The sequence below is a fragment of the Rhamphochromis sp. 'chilingali' genome (assembly GCF_963969265.1).
Source record: "Rhamphochromis sp. 'chilingali' genome assembly, chromosome: 9".
In the NCBI taxonomy this organism is placed as follows: Eukaryota; Metazoa; Chordata; class Actinopteri; order Cichliformes; family Cichlidae; genus Rhamphochromis; species Rhamphochromis sp. 'chilingali'.
Window position 1 is genome coordinate 11,867,250 of NC_137936.1, and position 18,317 is coordinate 11,885,566.

Here is an 18,317-nt window from a genome sequence, read left to right on the forward strand (position 1 = left end):
ATTGGGAGGACATTGTAGAATGTAAAATCAATTCACCTACATATTTTCATATGTACTCCGTCACTGCCTTGAACGAAAACTGCTGATAGATGTCCGTGATGGTAGATGAGGAGCTTAGCTAATAAAGAAAGCAGTTTACATTTATTTGTATATAGGCTGTCTTGTAAAATTACTAGAATCTAGCTTTATGTCTACAGGTACATGTATTTTTTTTCTGGCATAGCCATGGCAAGCATCTCCTTGGTTTTTTTCCCCCAAGCTAAGCTAATTGGCTTTTCTTTCACATTTAGCATTCAGCTATCAAAGTGGTGTCAATCTTTGAAACTGAGACTCCACAAGAAACTGAATAGTAATAGTATTTCCCAAAAGAGCTAGCATGCTACTTTGTTACTAGCTGTAGACATGTAGGCCTCCAGTGTGTTGTTGATTGTGTCCTCTTAAAATTACTAGTTGCCGCTTTCACCCAGTGCCAGACAACAGCACCACTGACACACTTTTATTTTAGACTTCCCTTAAGAGGCACATGGTGTATAATTAGTACAAGAGTGGAGTAGATGTTGGCGGATTGTAAACCTCCCCACCCCCTGCCTTGGCAAAGCAAGGGGATTGCACTAATTAAAAAGAATAACCATCATATTCATTGTCAAGTTAAAAAAAAAGAGAGAGACATCTGCAAAGGGTTTTTATTCTTTCATTTATTTATTTTTTAAAGATCTAATCAGTTTTCCAGGCGCACTTGTTGAGGATTTTCATTATTTAGATGAAGAAGAATGAAAAATGAAGGGCTGAGCGTAGGCAGTGGTTCAGACACCTGTTGGAAAGCTGCCATGATTAGTTGAGTCAATAGTATTTGATTTTGTAATAAATAAATGAATAACAATAATAGAAATGGAGTGAAAGAATCCACAACCAAGGGTGGGAGGGATGTTGTCTACATACCCGCCCTCATATGATGACATCCCAATAGGGGATTTCTAAATTGCCCAGCCAGTTTGATCTGGTAAAATGTTAGAAAAGCAAAAACAAAGAATAATAATAGGAGAGTTGATCAAAACATTTGAAGGGGATGTAAAGAGAAATATAAGAGAAAGCTGAGCACTCTGAGGTATAGAGTCACAAGGCGAAATACCTTGAACAGCACGGGATGAACAGCAGGTGTAAAACCTCCACTTCCTCACGCTTCATTGAGCTCTCTCCATAAAACTCACTCCATAGTTCTCAGGCCTTGGATAGGGCAGAGACATTTTTCCATGCAGCATTCACTATAATGAAAAACTCTGCCGAGATCAAGGTCTTTAAACTTACCGTGCAGGGAGTGATTTCCATTTGCAGGAAGAAAACGTCCCAAAATCTCGCACAGCATTAGCCTGCTGTAAAAGCGGAGGAAGCTTGCTCGTGCTTTTGTTGGGCTTCATTACGATTATTTTGGGGTTATAAAAAAAAAAAAAAAAAATCTCCTTTTTTGTAACATCATCACTCACAGCTTTGAATAGGGCCGTCTATCTTGGGAAAATATTGATCCGTTCATGCCCAGTTGCCTCACTGTGGGGATCACTTATGGGTCTATTAATGGGCAGGAGCAGCGTGTGCAGTTGACCTTCCTGAGTGCGGGTGCAGATTGCGACAGTTAGCCTTTGACTCTTTCCTCCTCTGGTTCCTCCACAGTAACCCTGTGATAGATTGGAAGAGATAGCTGCGCTCCGTGGGGATTTTAAGTGTTGACTGAAGGAGCAGATTGGAAGCAGACTGCTTATGCTTTCTGCCATCCCACCCTCTCTTAGTGGTTTTAGCGGCCTTGGCAGCAGCAGCTTCAGCTGGAGCAAAAAAGGAAATCTCCCTGAGAGATGTTTGTCTGCACACATAACACATCTGCGCCCATGGAAATGCATGCACACGTACTCATATGGGGATTCAAAGCCACGTATTTAAAGCAAAGAAGCTCCTATGTACAATGGGATAAGGCCACACGCATGCAAATCATCTCCTCCTGTCCTCTGGGCTCTGAGCTCGCTTCAGTCTCCCCTGCTACATTAACCATGAGCTGTCACTCGCTGCGGTGCGATGCCTCTTTTTATATCGCGACACCTTTCGAATTACTAGCGTACGCACACGGTTGCCTCGTGGCTACGAGTGTGCTGTGACTAGCCATACTCAGGGTGGGGGGTCAGGTGGAAGGTGCACTCCAGCATAGCCAAATGATGCATCGCGTGTCACACATCACCTCACAAGACAGTGAAACTATACTCTGAAACGATCAGAAGGGAATTATAATCTGATCGTTTCTAATTATGGGAACGATGGACACGATATCTTTTTTTCTCAGCCTGTCTTTTCAGTTTGTTTTCGCTCTAAAATTATACTCTTGGCCCAAAATAGATCTTTTTTATCTTTTGATGGCTCGTTTTTTGTTGTTGTTTTTTTTACTGTCTTTGTGCAGTGTGCTACCACAGTGACAAAGCTTTGAACACAAATGATGACAGTATTTACATGCTGACATAAACAAACATATCTGATTGTCTCAGAAGAGCAGGTGTATTCATTATGCTCACACTGTGGTTGGCTTATTGTGTACCTGAGGGTATTAAATGAAATGTCTGAAGGCATCACGGTGCAGGAATAGAGATCCCACAAGGCCAACTGTGCTTGTGCATAAGTGTTTATGGCAGCTTGTTGATTTCACAGTTCCAGACTTCCAGGAGCAGGACATTTTCCTGTGGAGAAAGGACACGGGGTTCGGCTTCAGGATCCTCGGAGGCAACGAGCCAGGAGAGCCTGTGAGTCTCTCTCCCTCAATCTTTTTCAATCTCACGGCTGAAATCTCTCCAGTTTGCGTTTCAATTTCCTCACTTTTCACCGTACATCTCCGAAGAAATGGATAAACTGACAAGATTGTGTAGCTTGAATGATGAAAAGGATGCTATATTCCCAGCACTAGTGGGAGCAGCAGCTATAGGATTTTCTTTCAACAGTCTCAACACAACAGTTCTTATCTTCCCCTTGTGTGCGTGTCCATGCTTGTGTATTGGAATTCAGCAATTTCATATCTGTGATTGCTTCTCTCTGATCTGACCAATGTAGCCTTAACCAGTCAGGGAAGAAAAAAAAACCCTGCACACACACACCATTTCTTTTTTTCTTTTCCTTTAAAGAGTCAAAGTTGTTTGTTCTTGTTTACACTAGCCTGCACTGCGTCTCCCCCCCCCCCCCCCCCCCCCCCCCCTGCTTTTCTTGAAGGGGGAAAAAAAAATAATGATTTACTTTAGAGCTTGGCTTGGGTTACTGCTGTTACAGGCTTGAGAGAATAGTAAAGATTTAATGCTGAAGTTTAAATTGTAGCTGTGCAGCATGCCAAGTTTATGGCCGCTGAGAAAATCGACACATTTTTATATGTCATGCACTTTAATGTCGTACTTTTTCTTTTTAGAATACCGCTTGATCGCTTTCCATGTATTTATTTTGCAAAGGTGCGGCGTAACGTATAGCTGCGCAGTCTTTGTCGACGCGTGGTTTCGAATGCACGGCAACCTCATTCGTCTGCTGCGTTTCAGATCTACATTGGCCACATAGTCAAGTACGGGGCTGCAGATGAAGATGGACGCCTGCGATCCGGTGATGAGCTGATATGCGTGGATGGAACGGCGGTGGTGGGAAAGTCGCACCAACTGGTGGTCCAGCTGATGCAGCAGGCTGCCAAGCAGGGCCATGTCAACCTCACAGTGCGGCGCAAAAGCACTTACGCTGGTGAGAAGCAAGCAGCTCGAGATGGAGGAGTAGTTTAAGCTTTTTAAAGACCTCCTAAGAGGTCCAAGAGAGGGTTTTTACTGAAGTCCAAGAATACACTCAGGTTGTTGTGGCTCAGGACGTAGAGTAGGTCATTTACTCCAGTCCACATAGCAAAGTGTGTAAGATACTGAAAGGAAAACTGATTCTGATACATCATCCACCAATATGTGGTTCTGTGAAAATACACAGATGGATAGAAAATAGTACCGTAAGAATGTGGCAGTCCATTTATTATTGAATTCTACTGATTTTACTTCAAATAACAGTGACAAATAATACTGCAGAACTTTTAAAGTGTACTGCAAAAGACAAACGGGTATATCCGTCCACAGTGCAACCAATCAGAACATGTTTTATTAAGTCAGTTAATTTCATCCTCTTATAAACAGTCAGGATCCAATTTCAAGTAGTTTCAAGTTAAGCTAGTAGCTTTGTTGACCAATAGTCCAAAAATGACCATCATTTGTTTCTCTATTTAGATTCCTTTATGCAGGATTCAGAATTAGCAGAACTGTAATTTTTTGTTTTGTTTTATAAATTGCAAAAAGTATAAATATCTCTAACTGATCAGTTTGTTTACATATAGTGTATTCACTGATAACATGTCAGTGAATTTTAATGTGTATTGAATCAGTTTTGAGAGCAGTCTGAGATGGCTTCATTTATATTCGGTTTTTGCAGCTTTGCTTACAGTAAAACATTGTTCAGTTTTAGAAATGCACTCCCTGCTTTACCAACAGCCACATTTATGTCAGTCATACTTCCATCAGGAGCCCAGAGGCCTTCTTAATATATATCTAAGGTCAACCTTTCACCTTTTTAGAATTTAGTGTGGGTGTGGAAGTGGTCAGCCGCTACCACGAGCTAACACCCACGCCCCACCGCTGACTTCACTCCGGTCAACACAGCTCTGCTCCTTTAAAAAAAAAAAAAGGCCCATAAATATGATGGAGAGGGTGGCCAACCTTCGGCCCAGTGACAGCAGCCAGACATTAGTGCATTGCTGCTCCCTGTCTGCCTCGGAGCGTCGAGAATATGAGGCGCCTTCCTTGAGCAGCTGTACAGGAAATGAAATGTGGAATGAAATGTCCAGATAGAGCAGGCAGAACACGTCCTCGGTTCATCTTTTCTTGGAAACAGATGAGAGCAGAGATTGGTGAAGAGGCCTTCTTCCAAAGCTGTCCTTTTTTTTTAATCATAAGATAAACTAGGTGTGCTAGAGGAGCTAAATATCTGTTATTTGCCTCCTTTAATATTGTACTGCTCACGTAACGTTTAGGGATGTTGTCATATGTTTTTGCACAGCTTTGCTTTCATTACATTAGGTTCTCACTCTGTTTTGTACATGATTGTCTCCTGAATGTCTCACCTTTGGTTTCACCTCCCTTGTGATCTTTTACTGTTAATCTTCTATATCTGTGTTTTTCTTACCCTCCTGTTTGCACTTTGCACCTCATCTATGTATCTTTCTCACCATATCCTCCTCCTCCTGCCATTTTTAGTTAAAGCAGAGGGAGACATGCCTCCATCGCCGGCGTCTTCGCACCACAGCAGCACCCAGGCGCCCAGTCTCACAGAAGATACTGGGAAGCGCACCCCACAGGGCAGCCAGAACTCCCTCAACACAGTAAGCTCCGGCAGCGGCTCCACCTCTGGCATCGGCAGCGGTGGAGGAGGCGGAGTGGGTGGCGGGGGCGGCGGCAGCGCCGTGGTCGCCGCTGCGGCCGCCACCACCTCCTCTCAGCCGCCCATCGCCACCCCCGCTGTCGTCTCATCCGGTTTGCAGCCCTACGACGTAGAGATCCGCCGCGGCGAGAACGAAGGATTCGGTTTCGTCATCGTCTCGTCGGTGTCGAGGCCCGAAGCTGGCACCACCTTCGGTAAGCACGAGCACCCGCAAACACCACCACCAGCGCACCGTTGATGGCGGCTCATGCTGTTATTTCAAAAATCACTTCTACTCAGCAAAAACCCGAATCACACTTTGGCTTTTGCCTCATCACCGGGGCCTTTTATCTTCTCGTCTGCACTACGGGAATCCTTTGAATCCTCTATAAAAACCACTGAACGCTAAATAGCCTGACAACCAGTGCACAGTCTGGCTATTTACAGTCCCACCAGATCAATATCAACACTCTTCAAAGAAGTGGTTCTTCTTTCTCATTTTCATCTGAGCCTGTCAAACCAAGACACTGAAACCCTTTCTTTGCCTGCAGCTGCTGCTCACACTCACATAAGGCTTTCATAATTGATCACAAGTGAAGTAGGTCTTACATAAAGCCACTTGTATTATTCAGCTGAACTTAAATGGCTTGTGCGGAGCAGGTTGGCACTAAAATCCTAATAGCAGTTTAATGAGAATGAGCACTGCAAGAAAGATAAATAGGGGAAATGATCAACGTGAATGGGTTCTATTTATTTTCCAGCATGTGATTAGAGATATTCGCTTACTCAAACTTTATCTTCTTTTCTCTTCTTTTTTGTGAGGTTCTTTTTCATTGCTTAGCTGGTGAATGGTGTCGTTTTTCTCTGTTTGATATTGCACAGCAACGCAAGTAAATCAGATTCAGCGTTGCTTTTACAAACTCGTAGCACTGCATCTTTTCTACTCGTATTCCATGTACCGGTACGTTTTTTGCTCGCTGCTATGGCTTCCTACCTACACTAGAAGGACATTGCACCATGCTCTTCTCTCCCTGTGTGGGTGTACAGCACTGGAAAGGTCTGTGAACGCTTAGCTTTACAGATTGGCTTTTTTTTTCTTCTTTTTGTAAAGTGAAGCTCCTTTTCACAGGCCAAAGCAGAAAGCATAGGCTAGTAGATGAGCTTTCATTTCAGTTAACGTGTAAAGGAAGATTTATCTCTCCGCTGCTCTTGATATTTCACAGTCCTAGATGGTCAGGTTTATTCAGGGGGACAGAAACGGGTTGGGATCAGATGAGTTTGTTGTGTATTAAAAGTGTGAATGCAGCGGGAAGGATGGAAGAATAATAATGAAAAGTAAGGAGGGGAGAGGGTGGCGAGAGTAATGAGTGATTGGGGGCGTCAGTCTGTAGTGACTGATGTCGGCCTGCAGAGTGAAACAAACAGAGAGACTTCAGGGTAGCTGGTGAGATGTCAGCTCTGATGTATGTTTGCAGAGTCTAACTTTCTGCAGTTGCAGGTGTTTGGGATGTAGATGAAACAGAGCTCTAACTTAACAAGAGTTTTTTAGATGTTGAGAATCGTTTGGAAAAACTATTTAGAGAAAATAGTAAGACAAATCCTCCTATTTCTTTGCAGTGCACATTTAAATTGACCCTTCTTTTCCAGTGCTTGCATATTATCCTCTTCTTCTTCTCAGTGACTTTTGCTTGGCTGACTGTTGGCTGCGGGTCAATTAACCTTAACCCTTCTTGGTCCTCTTCTTCTGCTCCTTCCCCACTTTTCCCTCCCGTTTTCCTCCTCTCACCAAACACAATCCCCCAACATTTACACGCGCAAACACACACTCAATCACGCATGCATTACACATCCACATCGATGCTGACCATAGCTGGAAATGCTTGTGTGGCCATGCCCCACAAAATAGGACGCATCATTGAGGGAAGCCCAGCAGACCGCTGCGGGAAGTTGAAAGTCGGCGACCGCATCCTGGCTGTGAATGGATGCTCGATCACCAACAAGTCCCACTCGGACATCGTCAACCTCATCAAGGAGGCTGGAAACACAGTTACACTACGCATCATTCCTGGAGATGGTGAGTAGAGAAAAGCGAATCCAAAACCAGGTCCGAATTTTTTCCTCATATCAGCTATTATTAGATTCCTGATTATGTTTGAGGAGACTTGTTCTCACTTTCCTGGGTTGTCGTTGTTGTTATTAAGTATTCCTTCGGCGTTATGTAAAGTGCACTTTCTTCAGTGGCTTTCAAAGTGACTATAACGCCTCCGCAGTGTTGACAGGAGTGATTCTTTGGGGATATTTGGGAGGTTGCTGGGTTTTTGTTTGTTTTTTTGTTTTTTTGGTATTTTTTAGCTTCCTGCCTTTGGCGTGCCCGCATTTTTAAAACATGCAAGAGCCGTTTAGATTTCGGTGTGTATGCGTGCGTGAGCGGAGAGAGGGCGAGCGAGACAGGCACCGAGAGATGCTGAATTTCCTCTGTGCATGTGGGTGTGTCTCCTCTGTCAAAGTGGATTTAAGGAAAAGTTTGTGTGCATTGTATGTTGCGCTGTGCAGCTGAGAACTTTCTGTGTTTTGTGCTGACATATCACCCTAGCGTGCTTCACAAATGCTATTTAATTAAGCGTGCGTGTGTGTGTGCTCATGGAAAGGCAATACTCCCTGTCAACCTGCACACTGGTAGGAATAGGAGCTATTTGTCCGCCGCTCGTTGCTTTCCGCCTCGCTTCTTATGGATGGAGAGGGTTTTTTGTTTCTCCCTTCAGAGCAGTTGATGAGAACAGTGAGCCAAAATTGCTCTGCCAAGAAGACACAGAGCAAGAGAGAAGGCGCTGGCGAGGAATAACTGGATATGCTTTATCAGAAAAGTTCTGGTTTGTGTTTATGTGCATGTGTCAAACAACCAGACGCCGTCTGACACAGAGGCAGAAAGAGTGTCGGGCAGAGATGGTGGCTTGTGTTTCTAAACTTGTGCCTCTGAATGACTGTTCTGGCTGCCTCCGTTTACAAATGGCTGAGCATCGCCAATTTCTTTGTGGATCAGTCCAATCTTTAAGCTTTCTGATGGGAACAAGCGCCATAGCGAGAGCTTCCTCTAAAGGTGAAGTCTGATTCAGCTCAACCCCCTCACCGTGTGAGAGCACAGATGGAGTTTTGTAGTAGCTGATGCTCGGTACGCCTGCAGTGTCGAGGAAACGAGCATGGGAGTCTCCCTGCTGCTGCTCAGTAATACGTGTACAAGAAACTAATACCTTCATCAGAGCTGATGTCTCTGCAGTATAAATTTGGAGCACAGACAAAGCCCTCCTCATTCTTTCCACTGTGTGAGAAAAGAGAGCTAGACGTGCTGTATGTGATATGATTTTTATTGTTAGCACATGTTGTATTTTAAGTGTAATCTGTAGCTCTCGTATCCTTTTACCCTCTGTAGTGCTCGTTTTCTTTACCTCCCTTGAATTGATTGTACCTGCTGTCCTTCCCGGCTCACGCCATTCAGGGCTGGAGGGCAAATGCGTGGTCAAAGCCACAGACGAATTACAGAACGCTTCAGTTCCTTTTCTGTGCACGTTTTATTTACTTATTTATTTAGTTAAGCGAGAAAGGGGAAAGCAGGCAGTAGGTCGCACGCAGAATAGAAGTAATATCCGGAGAGAAAGCAGTCGGAGGAGAGACGAATGAAGAGAGGCGACAAAAGAAGGAAGTGATTCATGCAAATCAGGCAGAGGGAAAGATAGTGATAGTGTTTTTACAGGAGTTTAACGTGAGACTGCAAAACTGAAAGGGTGGTCGAAGGTTTTCCTCGTGGTTCCCCTCTTTGCCGTCTCAAGTGAAGCTCACCTCACCTGCACTCCCGCTCGAGTGGTCGACACTGTAGATCTTGAGCAGCGGGCAAAGGAATGGTTGAGCCACCAGGCTCCAGTGGAGTACCGGAGGGAAAGGAGATTAATAGGTGAGAAGGGAAGTGACCATGAGAAGAATGGCGAGTAGCAGACTGGGGAAGGGGAGGTGCAGAGTTGTAATCGAATGTAGGATGCCGGTAGATGGCCAAGAAGGATGAGGTCGTTAGATAAAACAAAGGTTTCTTTATGCAGCAGGTGTCGCGTGATGACGGCCTGTCTGGTGTTTTTCACTGATAACTGAAAATGAGTGGATCAGTGCAGAGATAAAAGACGGAGTAAGCACGAGCTCTAATGCCACTGGCGTAGATGTTCCCTACTTGACAATTCAGAGGCAGAAAGGATTAGTTTCAGTCCTAAATGTGATGTACAGCCTTTGGACGTTTACCAAATGATTGATGGCACAAACCGCAGTATTACCCAAGTGTGCGGGAACATGGCTAAGTGGTGAAAGAAGCCTGGAAACTGGTTTCGAGCCTCGTGGTGGACCCTGTAGGTCGGGTTGACACAAGGAAAACAATGAAATGTCTCCACATGTGAAATTAAATTATATCGCCCAGGCTTTCAAGGAAACTGGAGAGGCTTCTGTTAGAGTATGTCTATACAAAATGACAGCATATTCAATTACAAGCCTTTTCCCCCGTCTCCTCATTGGTTGAAAAACACAATCATTCTCGTTCTTTGTTTTTGTTTTGTGTGTTATCTCATGTGACGATATACTTGCTCTTCTTCCGCCCTCCGCAGAGTCATCGAACGCATCTCTGTTGACGAATGCAGAGAAGATCGCCACTATAACCACTACTCACACCGCTCAGCAACAGGCCGCACCGGAGGCCAGGTGAGGATCACGGCAGAAAACAGACTTGCCTAATAATGAAATGTCTTTTGGAGCGACCCCTTGCTTAGGCCTCATATGTCACGCCTTTTCTGTTTCAGGACCAACACTAAACCAAAACAGGAGTCATTTGCCCCGCAAGCCGCCCCTCCCCAGCCCCCCACGCAGCAACCCCCAAGCACTCAGGTGAGGAAGAGAGGTGCCGCAGTCTTAGCAGTTACATCAGTCATGCGGACACCCATCCATTTCATGTCTCCATCAAAACACGCCAGTCCTCTACACTCCATCAACTTTTCTACCCACATCTAATCTAAATTTGTCTCTTCATACATCCATTCAGCTGTTTCGCGATATCTAAACAGTCATTCATCCCCTCCCCTGTCCCTCCATCTATCAACTAATATACCCACTTACCTTCCCAAGGACAAACCAAGTGCATTTTTATTTATTTATCTCTTTACGCCGACCTGCTGGCGTTATCTGAGTGTGCATATTAAGGAAAGCCTGTTTGCTTTCAAAGTAGCCCCTCAGTCCACTCTGTTCACCGCTGAATTAATCTGCTGGTGTGGAGATGGCTTTCACAGATAGCATTGATCCTCCAGCAGAGGAGATTAGGAGGGCGTAAAGACAGGAGCTGCTGAGGCTGTCTGCCCGTCCTTGTGTGGTTCCCAGACCTCCTCCTCTCTCTTCGTCTGCGCCCTCTCTACTTTTTCAGGCCAGGGCCCACAGCATCAATAATTCAGCGTCCTTACACCTGAGCATATGCATGTCCACACGCAATCACACGCACGCACGCACACACCCGCACACACACCAAGGGGAAAAGCGTAGCACAACTGTTAAGGTGAGACTTGCCTGAAGGTGGCAATTGTCCCTTGCCTCTGAAATAGGATCCCCCTTCAAAGGAGACACGCACACACAAGCACGCACAAACGCAGACACATGCGCACACTTGAAACCTGAATCACAAAGGTGACTTTGATGCAAACATCTCCTTTCTCCTCTTACTCTCTCTCCCTCCACACATGGCGTCTGACTCCATCAGGATTCTGAGTTCTACTCCGTGGACCTGGAGCGAGACAACAAAGGCTTCGGCTTCAGCCTGCGAGGAGGCCGCGAGTACAACATGGACCTGTACGTGCTGAGGTTAGCCGAGGACGGAGCAGCTGTTCGCAACGGAAAGATGATGGTATGGACACACAAATGGGAAACGCAGAAGCTCAGAGGTTGTTTTCTCGGGGTCTTGAAAGGGTCACGCCACCAAACACTGAAGTTTAGTTTGACCATCATAAGAACTAGTGCTGGAAAAACAGCACTTACCCAAGTAACACTGCAATCTCGTCGTCTGTGCTCATATTTAGACCATACAAATTTATGACAGACAGCCTTTTTTGCAGCCACATAACATGGAGCTGTTTTACAGGAAATGTTGGACGGCCTATTGAAATGTAACCACTGCTTGTACCCCTTTAATATTATACTTAATTATGGAAAACTGTGATGTAATTTTATCAATTTAAGGTTATATGCAGCTGTGTCAACAGGGATGCCAATATTCCCTCAGTAGCTAGAATACCTCCAAATAAGTTTTATTTTTTAACAGCCTGCTTTCTTTGGAAACAGCCAACAGATTGTCTGGAAATAACGGCGGACAGTTCCCTCGGTTGTTTTAGTTAATTTTCTGTAATATAGTCGTCTTGGCATTTGTCAGCATAGTTTGAAATCATCTGAAAAAAGCGTTCTAGTGGAATAATTGTAATGTTAATGAGAAATGTTCGGACTTCATTATTTTTGGTGGAGCTGTGCGAGACATTAGCTCTGCAATTTAGCTAAGAAAAATTACGTCTCTTTCCGGGTTTTTTTTTTCCTTAGTAATCCAGAGTGTTTTTAAAATGAATGTTTAATTTAACTATTTGTCAAATTTTCTCATTCCTTAATCCGTCAGCTTGCCTGAACGCTATAAAATTATCTTTTGTCGGGGGTGCACATAACAGCATATCTGAAAAACGACTGCTGATTGTAACCGTTGTTATAAATACCAATTATAATTTTATAAATCCTTGCCTTCAGGTGCAGCACAAGCCAGTTGACTTTATTGATTAGCTGGGGGCAGGAGGGGGGGGGGGGGTTGATGGCAGCCTTGTAGACCTTACAGCCATCGCAATAATATTATTTATTAGTATAATAGCTTTTGCATAATGTACCCCCAATTACTGCAAGCCATGCTTCACTGACTCGCAAACAGTCACCTCCGGGCTCCGCCATGCAGACGGTTCACTGATTGTAATATGAAGACACGCAAACAGAATATGCACATTTTAATTTATGTTTCACGACAAGCTCGTAAAGTGGCATTCATACATGCCACAAAAGCTGTGATGAAACTGCAATATTTAACCTTTCCATCTGATTAATTGTACATAAATAATAGCACTTTCCCCGGAGTGCTTGATGAAGTGTGAGGTGTTTTTATTTATTCTCTCACTGTGCGTTTGCACGGAGGGAGCCTGTTGGCAGACACTGTTAGAATCTGAGATATAGTTTTTCATATATATTAATATGCTGCAGTTAGGGAGTGTGTGGGAGCGTGTGTGTGTGTGTGTGTGTGCGCACATTCGTTAGCACATTAGTATATGCATATATGGACCCGGCCGTTGGTGTTTGTGCACCTTGTTAGCAGAGATATTAATAGTCGCAGCTCTGTGAGGCAGGGAGAGGTGTCAGCGAGAGATCCGTATTCTGCCAGAGAAGTATTCCCTTAACGCAGTCAGCACTGACAGATAACCTGAGGAGTGGATTCAAAGAATCAGGAAGCAAAAATGTTTCTTCTAGTTCTCGTTTTTTCTCTGTCGTTCTCCCTCTCTGACTCTCCGTGTCACGCTTGCTGCTTTTTGATGCAGTTTGCCCTCCATATATACTTGTTTTCTTATTGTGCAGATTACCATTCAGCAGATTTGATAATTAACTCCTCCTCATCCCCTCCACCCTTCCCTTCGTGTCATTGTTTCCCTTTGAACCTTATCTTTCTCCTTGTGTACCTTCTTCCCTCCTCTCACTTGTTTTCTTTTGCACCGCGTGTGGCTCTGCGGTCTCCTCCCCTTATTTGGGCTCCTGCTGTCTCTCACCTTTCCCTCTGATTCACCTCTTCTCTTTTCCATTTTCATCTGTCACTCTTGTCCCCCCCTGGTCTTCTTCCCACTAGGTCGGCGACGAAATCTTGGAGATCAACGGCGAGAGCACCAAGGGCATGAAGCACGCGCGAGCCATCGAGCTCATCAAGAATGGAGGCCGGCGAGTCCATCTGGTGCTCAAGAGGGGTGACGGCTCTGTGCCTGAATATGGTGGGTCAATCTACGAAAACATTCCCTTCTCGCCCATCTTCACACCCTGAGCCAGGGGACACTCAAGCGGATGGTGGTGGGTTGAAGGTGAAGGAACTAAATCGCTCCCCCTCCCCAAGGATCCTTCACCCCTCCCTGGAGCAAACCTACCAGGGATGGGAGAGGGGAGTCAGGGGGGTGGGGGGTGTTGCTTCGCGCTTTTGGTCTCTTTGTGGTGGCGGTCACTCCTGGGCTTTTTTGGGATTTCGTGGGAGAGCGAGGGGGTCGAGGCTGCTCCTGTGGGTGCTCTCACCCCCTCCTGCTGTCACCTGCTCTCAGTTTTGTCATGTCATCTCGCTGTCACTTTTCACCTTCTGGGCACTGAGCAAAAGCACTCTGCTGGGACTTAACAGGAAGGTGGTGGGTCTGATTTTCAGTGCTACATGGAAAAAAAAAAAAAAAGGAAACTGTTTACAGGGTTTGACCTGAGTAGTAAAGAAAAAGGAAAGAAAATCAATGTTTCTTGTGGGTGAGAAGTAATATGGATGTCTCTCATTTCTCATTACATGCTAATTTAGCATTAAAAGGAAGAGAAAACTTGATCCGTGGCATCCCGTGATAAAATGGGACCTTTCACAGCTTTGGATAGGATGTGACAAACATATTTATGATATTTATTGAAGGTGAATGTAAGCTACTGAACTCCTTTCCAAGTGAGAACTGTGTTGCGAAGAAAAAGACAGTCTAAGACTTTTTTTTCCCACTTTGCCATTTTCAGTAAATCTCACTATACTGTGCTTGACATTACTCACTCATCCATGGACTTTTTTTTTTGCACCCACTGTCAGTGTTATGGAAAAGCTGTGAAGATAGGGACTCCACCCATCCCCGTTTAAAAAGACGTTGATTCGTTCCAGTTATATTAACTTTTTATAGTGATGATTTTAAAAAAAAAAAGAAAAAAAAAGAGGCATTTTTACAAGTATTTTTGTTCAGTGTACAGAGCCATGAATCAAAGCCACATATTAATGGATAAAAGTTTATTGCTGCATGAACATGTCAAAAGTGTAAATTGTTTTTCCCCCTTCTATTGTCTACTTTCCATAATATTTATGGAACATTTCTTTCTTTTCTGTTTTCCTTTTTTTCTAATCGTATTGATTAGTTTTGATAGTCACAAGTCATTTTAAATGTTTTTTTTTTCATTTTGTTGCTTTTTTTTGACTGGATACATTTTGCCTGTTTTGAAAAGTTCATCAATGTAAAGTTTATTTGAGCTGAGAATGTGCTGTCAAAACCTGCACCGATGTGACATCATGTGAACTTGTATATTTTGGATCATTGTTTGTACTTTTTAAAAATCTTTATTTTTATTTTTATTTTTTTTAGTTGGCACAACCTTTGACAGTCTCGCCAGTATTTCTTTTGATTTCTATCAGCACTGTAAAACTGCTTAATTTGCTGGTGTGCGCGCGCGTGTGTGTGTGTGCGCGTGTGTGCGTGCGTGTGTGCGTGCGTGTGTGTGTCTGTGCACCAGTCTCACTGTTTCATTTTTTTGATTTTCTGCTGCTTCTTCATTAACGTGTCTAAGGCGTGTGTGTGCGCTTGTTTGTGGGTGGGTGTGGCAACTCCTATGTCCGATGTGTGCACGCTTGTTTCCAGGGGACTTTACTCTGTAACTGATGGTCTTCACTGGGTTTGGGCAACTTCCTGGACTGTCTCTTTATTCTGAATGGGTCGATGATCAAATAAACACATTTTTTTTCATTAAGAATCAACACTGAATAATTCTCCTTTTCTTCCTTCTAGTTGGTTCCATATTTTTCTAAACTACTGTGCTCTTCTTTTTTTCTTTCCTTTCTGTTTCTGTGTATCTTCCCTTTCCTCTCGTATTGTGCTGGGCTCTTGTCTTCCTTCAGGGATGGTCGCTCCCCATCTCACTGCATGTATGAGAAATGACAAGATGGGGGAGGCCTCTGTCCTCCAAAATCAGACCACGGTTTGTAGCTGTCCTCCCCTCTCATCTCGGCTCTCTCTCCCACTTCCTGTCTTCCTCTCTCTCTTCTTCTATGTCCTGATGTGCGTGGTGTCGCTTCAGTTCAACCGTGCCTGTGCGCTGCTTCATGCATACAAATCCATTCACCCAACTACATCTCCAGTGTCACCGCTGCCATAGCCGTTCTTTTGGATACTTCATTCATGTCCTAGTTGCAGTCAACCTGTTGGAAACAAGTCAAAAGTGAAAATGCAGATTATTTTATCTTTGGGAATTAGTTTTGATACTTTCAGACCAGTGGTTCTCTTTGGGAGTCAACTCTTCTCCTCGAGTTGTCCATGATCCATTGTTGAAGGTCTCCAGAATCATTTGCAGTACATTTTCAAACTAAGCTATAATGTTAAAAAGTGTATATTTACAGGTGGAGACTATTTACTCAATTGACAGGAGCCAGAGTTTTACTCCCACTCACTATATCTCAGGGCCGACGATGTGAAGTATTTAGAACAGTGAATGGTTCTTCTGCCATCTCAGCACTTGTAAAGTTTTGTCTTAAAAATGCCATATTGATCAAAGCATTGTTGTCGCAGCTTTTGTTGAGGATTTAGCAAGAGGAAGCGCTCCATACAGTTTTGTTTTTTCTTAGCAAAATGCTAAATTTCACCCGCTGCAACTGCAATGCACTTAGAGCAACTTCTAGTCTCTGGATCTCATCACGACCATTTAATTTATTCTAAAGATTTACAACGTGCCCTGACAGTACATGAAAGAGCATGGCTAATGAGTCAAATCTAGCAGCATCATCAGTATGAAGCAGCAGTTACACTGACTGTAACCAGCATCCGGTCCAGCCACCAGAGAAGCCGGCGTTCTGCTTCACAGAGGTGACTTCCCCCTTTAGACCAAGGAGCAGGTTTGTTGTGGGTTTCTTCAAGAAATGGCTGCTTCATAACTCTGTCACTGCCTTTTTTAATCTGTGTAAGCTACACTGTTTTACCATTGGCTGCTGCTGTGCCATCCAACAACTTGCCATCTTTGCTGGTATTAACATCAGAATGGCTTCCATTGAAAGTGTTCTCGGCTTCATGTCTGAGTGACTCAGCATGATAAATGTGAAAGCAGATAGAAGCTTTTAGTGTGTCGATGCATGTTTGATCCCCCTGCCCTCGTTTGTATGTCCCAATGTGTTGCAGACGACAGCACCAACAACATCAGCGCAGCCAACCCAGCCTCAGGGGTACAAAACGCTGCGGAAGTGAACACTCTTCCCCCGAACGGTGCACCATCAGAGTCAAGCGACCCACCAGAACCCCAACAATCATCCCGCAGCAAGAAGGAGCCAGGCCGCCGCTCCCACGGCACTGGCAGGCACACACATTCCAACCACCGCCACCACTCCCCCAGCAAGAAAACCAGCACGGGAAAACACAAGGGCAAAAAGTCGACAGGGAAGAACACTCCCAAGAAGAAAGATGACAAGAAAAGTGATGGCCGCCATCGCCACCGCAGCCGCCATCGGTCACCTCATAAGGGGCACACCCGGTCGCGCAGTGCAGATAACGTCCTGGACGACCGACATGGGGGTCAGCGCCGAGGCCGTTCTCCAGACAGGCGCCACCGCCGCCACCGTTCACCCAACCGCTCGCCCCACCTCTCACCCCGTCGCTCACCCTACCGCTCTCCTCGCCGTTCCCCTTATCGTTCCCCTCATCGCCATCGGTCCCCCTACCGCACTCGGCAGCAGTCCCCCACCAGACGCCGGGCCCAATCCTCAGACCCCTACCGCCGGTATCGCTCCCCAGAGAGACAGACCCGCAGCACCGAGAAGCCTATTGTGGATGAGCCTGTATTAAAGGAGCCAATCAAAACTCCTGAATCCACCTTCCGTCTGGAAGACAGCATCTTGCGAGAGTCCCCAGCCCTAGACCGCTTAAACAGGGAGGTCACACCGCCACTGCGCAGGGAAGACCGCCTCTATGGAGAAGATAGCCTGCTGATGAAAGCCTCTACCTTGGACAGGTCCTACAGAGGGGGGGATAACCTGCTGAAGGACATGGCGTCTCGCAACCAGAGAGACATCACCCTGCCCAGAGTACGCACTCCAGATTCAGATTCAGCTTACAAGAAGTACAGCACGCTGCTGAGGGGTCGTTCGACTGAGAGGTTTGACAGCACACAGCTGAGGGGTCGTTCGACTGAGAGGTTTGACAGGGATGAGCGCTACCCCAGCCGAGACAGCACCCCTGAAACTTGGTACCGCTCCCGCAGTCTCGGACGAGACATATCCCCGATCAGGAGCTTCAGAAGGGACGACTCGGAGGATGAAGAGGACGATGACAATTTTGTGGCGGCTCAAGTGACGCAATACTACAGCACGGTCAAGAACAAGACCAACACCAGTCGCTCATCCAAGCCCACGCTCCCTGAGCCCAAGAAGACCTACAAGGAGAATCCCAAAGACCTGAGCATCTGATTGGACAGCTGTCAGCTGATCACAGCAACCATCCACAAAACACCTCAAATACTCACCATCACTACCACTTTGTTCTACAGAAACGCACCCAACTTGTGTAGACATGCTGACACACACACACACACACACACACACACACACACACACACACACACACACTGTAACAACACTGAGTTACTAACAAGGTCGTAGTTTTGAAAGCTGTTTTTTTTTCCTCTTTTTTTTTTTTTTAAACTGTATATTTGATTTTCTTTGTTTTCTCATTTTGTTTTGGGGTTGTTGTTTTTTTTTTTGTTTCTTTGTTTTGTTAAAGTATTCTACATTTACAGATACTCAGACTTTTCCAGAAAAT

At 45.0% G+C, this 18,317-nt stretch overlaps 1 protein-coding gene across 35 annotated transcripts in view; it reads left to right on the forward strand.

The window, feature by feature from the left end:
• Nucleotides 1-18,103, forward strand: part of magi1b (membrane associated guanylate kinase, WW and PDZ domain containing 1b) — a 151,293-nt gene extending 133,190 nt beyond the window's left edge. For 32 of the 35 annotated variants that reach the window (XM_080891235.1, XM_080891257.1, XM_080891246.1 and 29 more), the window contains 9 exons: nucleotides 2,683-2,774; nucleotides 3,549-3,741; nucleotides 5,286-5,663; nucleotides 7,319-7,522; nucleotides 10,086-10,179; nucleotides 10,278-10,362; nucleotides 11,222-11,365; nucleotides 13,379-13,517; nucleotides 16,686-18,103. In XM_080891235.1, coding sequence (XP_080747361.1) covers nucleotides 2,683-2,774; nucleotides 3,549-3,741; nucleotides 5,286-5,663; nucleotides 7,319-7,522; nucleotides 10,086-10,179; nucleotides 10,278-10,362; nucleotides 11,222-11,365; nucleotides 13,379-13,517; nucleotides 16,686-17,965 — 2,609 coding nt within the window. In that variant the 3' untranslated portion in view covers nucleotides 17,966-18,103. Of the gene's footprint in view, nucleotides 1-2,682; nucleotides 2,775-3,548; nucleotides 3,742-5,285; nucleotides 5,664-7,318; nucleotides 7,523-10,085; nucleotides 10,180-10,277; nucleotides 10,363-11,221; nucleotides 11,366-13,378; nucleotides 15,275-16,685 lie in introns of those variants that run through there. The other 3 variants (XM_080891268.1, XM_080891267.1, XM_080891262.1) reach the window with 3 other exon arrangements.
• Nucleotides 18,104-18,317: the final 214 nt, after the last annotated feature.